The 2,621-nt window shown below is 42.5% G+C and overlaps 1 protein-coding gene across 1 annotated transcript; it reads left to right on the plus strand.

Annotated features, from left to right (window-relative positions):
* Positions 1-721: 721 nt before the first annotated feature.
* Positions 722-2,311, plus strand: LOC114069195 (antimicrobial peptide THP2-like). The gene is made up of 3 exons (XM_027905823.1): positions 722-779; positions 1,216-1,336; positions 2,103-2,311. Exons 1-3 carry the CDS (start codon positions 722-724, stop codon positions 2,149-2,151), a joined length of 228 nt encoding a protein of 75 aa, XP_027761624.1. The 3' UTR covers positions 2,152-2,311.
* Positions 2,312-2,621: the final 310 nt, after the last annotated feature.

Genomic DNA, 2,621 nt, shown 5'->3' on the forward strand with positions numbered 1-2,621 from the left:
GATGAAAGCATAGTGTTTTCTTTTCAGATTTTATTTATCAAATAGGAACTGATTTGGTTGTACATTTCCATTCTAGAACTTCTGCCTTTAGACCAAGACTGAAGATTTTGACAAAAATCATTTATTCCAGCTGTTATGTCTTGACAAATTTTGATATTGCATAATGAATTAATTTTTTTTTCTGAACTTTATAAGTTTGCCTGTATCATCCCCTCATTTTGCCTATGTTGCTTATCAACTAGATAAAACATTTAGCTAAAAGTAAATTTATGATTGCAACCCTGAAAGTGTTAAAGGTCAAGTTAGATGGGTTTGGAGCAACATGGGATAGTGGAAGGTGTCCCTGCCCATGGCAGGGGGTTGGAACGAGATGATCTTTGAAGTCCCCTCCAACCCAAACCATTCTGGGGTTCTGTGATTCTCTTCTGGTTAAGATCTATTTTCGAAATGTGAAAGAATTGTGAGTAATCAACTTATTAAAGCAAGTTAATGATCACATGTCCTGAAAACACATTGCCCCACAAAGCACTCATGATGTCATATGGGTCTTACTGGTTATTTTTGAATGCTTGAAGAAAAAAAACCATATAGTCGCTTTTTTTTAATTAACATTAATTTTTTTAATTAGCTATTTGTATAGTTCAGGAGATTGCAGATCGCAGGGACTGTCTGTCAAACGTCGTTCTTGGTCATTTTCCCTACACAGGGGGAATCCACAGCCATGAAGATCCTTTATCTGCTCTTTTCTCTCCTCTTCTTGACACTCCAGATTTCTCCAGGTAAGATGGGAAAGAGATGCAAGAAAGGGGTTTTTGTGCACCTGAAGCAAAATTCCCAAGCACGTTTTAACCACTCCTGGTTAAAATTACTAGAATCCAAATAGGAATTAATCAAACAACTCAGCGCTGAAAACTTTTTCAAAGGCGGAGAAATTTCGACTTCTGAAGTCCTGACAGTTAGTCAGGAAGTCTGTCTCACTCTCCACCTGGACTTTAGGGCCATCCACTTCGATGCACTGTGAGCTGAGGATCCCACCTCTGGAAGGTGTAGACCTGCTTTGTAACCTCATCTCTCCCATGGCCTTTCAAAATGACCAAATCTGGGCCCCTTAAGGCAGCTTGGTGGCCGAGGCAGCTCCAGGGATGGAAAACCCTTCCACTGCATTGCCCTGCCCCGCAGAGCCAGAGGAAAGGAAACGTTTTGTTATTGTTGCAGGTTTGTCTTCACCCCGGAGGGAAATGTTTCTCTGTAGAAAAGGGACCTGTCACTCTGGAAGATGCCCCGTCCATCTGGTTAAAGTTGGAAGTTGCTTTGGGTTCCGCTCCTGCTGTAAATGGTGAGTTTCGTGTTCACCAAGGCACATCTGAAGCATGACAATATTATTTCCGTGTCCTAAATCCCAAGGGGTTACTGAGAATTTAAATTAAATATAAAGGGGAAAAAAAGATACGAGGACAGTCAAGTGTTACACCTTGAGTCAAGTGTTGCACGTTGTCCGAGAAGCTTTTGGACAAAGCTCTCAGGCACATGGTGGCATCATTGGGGTGTCCTGTGGAGGGTCTGGAGTTGGACTTGATGATCCTTGTGGGGTCTCTTCCAGCTCAGGATGTTCTATGATTGTATGAACGGTGCTGTTTCTCCTGAGATGTGCATCGTGCTCTGCTCCAGCAAGAAGGATAAAATACCATCAGAGTTGTCACCCCTTGTGTAGTCTCAGCTCTGTTTGATCCCTTTCCAGGTCCTGGCATTTCCAGAACTGGGTGGCTGTGCTGTGGGTGACCACAGGCGCCTGAGTGCCTTCAAGTGTGTGCAAAAAGAGCAACACCGTTGTACAAAGAAATTATGATGTGAAAAATAGCCTTCTATTTTCACTCAGGAATGAATTCATTCACCCCGATATCAATTCCCTGCTTTTCCTGAGGCGACAGGAAATATTTCTTACTCACAGGTGTGAGTGCACAGGGCTGTCCCAGAATGACTACACATATTATATATTTTGGAAAACACTTATACTCAAGAGGAAAATACACATAGATTGAGAGTAAATGGGGGGGGGGAACTATAAACAAAGAGAAAATCTGAATTTTTTTTTCTTTGTGCAGGCCTTGGGATGTACAAGACTTTAATGAACCAGACATTGAAGAGCAATGAAAATTTCTTCTAAACCTAGGAATTTACTCGGGATCTCCTTACTGCTGAAACCACTGGATCCTGCTGCAAAGCCTAACACACCTTTCACTTCCAATGCAAAAAGCTTTAGAGTAAATCCAAATGTATTCTGCACTGCTCCCCCTCCTCCTAAATAAACTTTGCATTGATATCACTGAAACAAGGGTGTCTGCTGCATGGGCTGAGGTCATGGTCCCACCTGGGTTTGACACACAAACCCCAGAGGGCAACAACTTACAGTGCCTCCTTATTTGGAGCTTTTCTGAACCATGATGATATCCAGGGCTAGACAGACATGGACTGAAGACCTTAACCTACAATGCCAAGAGTTAGGCTGGCTGGAAGAACTCAGCTTCCCTTTGTGGGACTGGGTTCAGATGGCAAAATCCTCTTTTTCTTACTGTGCAGAAATCTTTTCTTGGTAAACAGAAATAGTTGAAACCCCTCACTCC

The sequence above is a fragment of the Empidonax traillii genome, unplaced genomic scaffold, assembly GCF_003031625.1.
Source record: "Empidonax traillii isolate 1590-97213 ecotype Southwest subspecies unplaced genomic scaffold, ASM303162v1 scaffold1213:size316513, whole genome shotgun sequence".
NCBI classification, from domain to species: domain Eukaryota; kingdom Metazoa; phylum Chordata; class Aves; order Passeriformes; family Tyrannidae; genus Empidonax; species Empidonax traillii.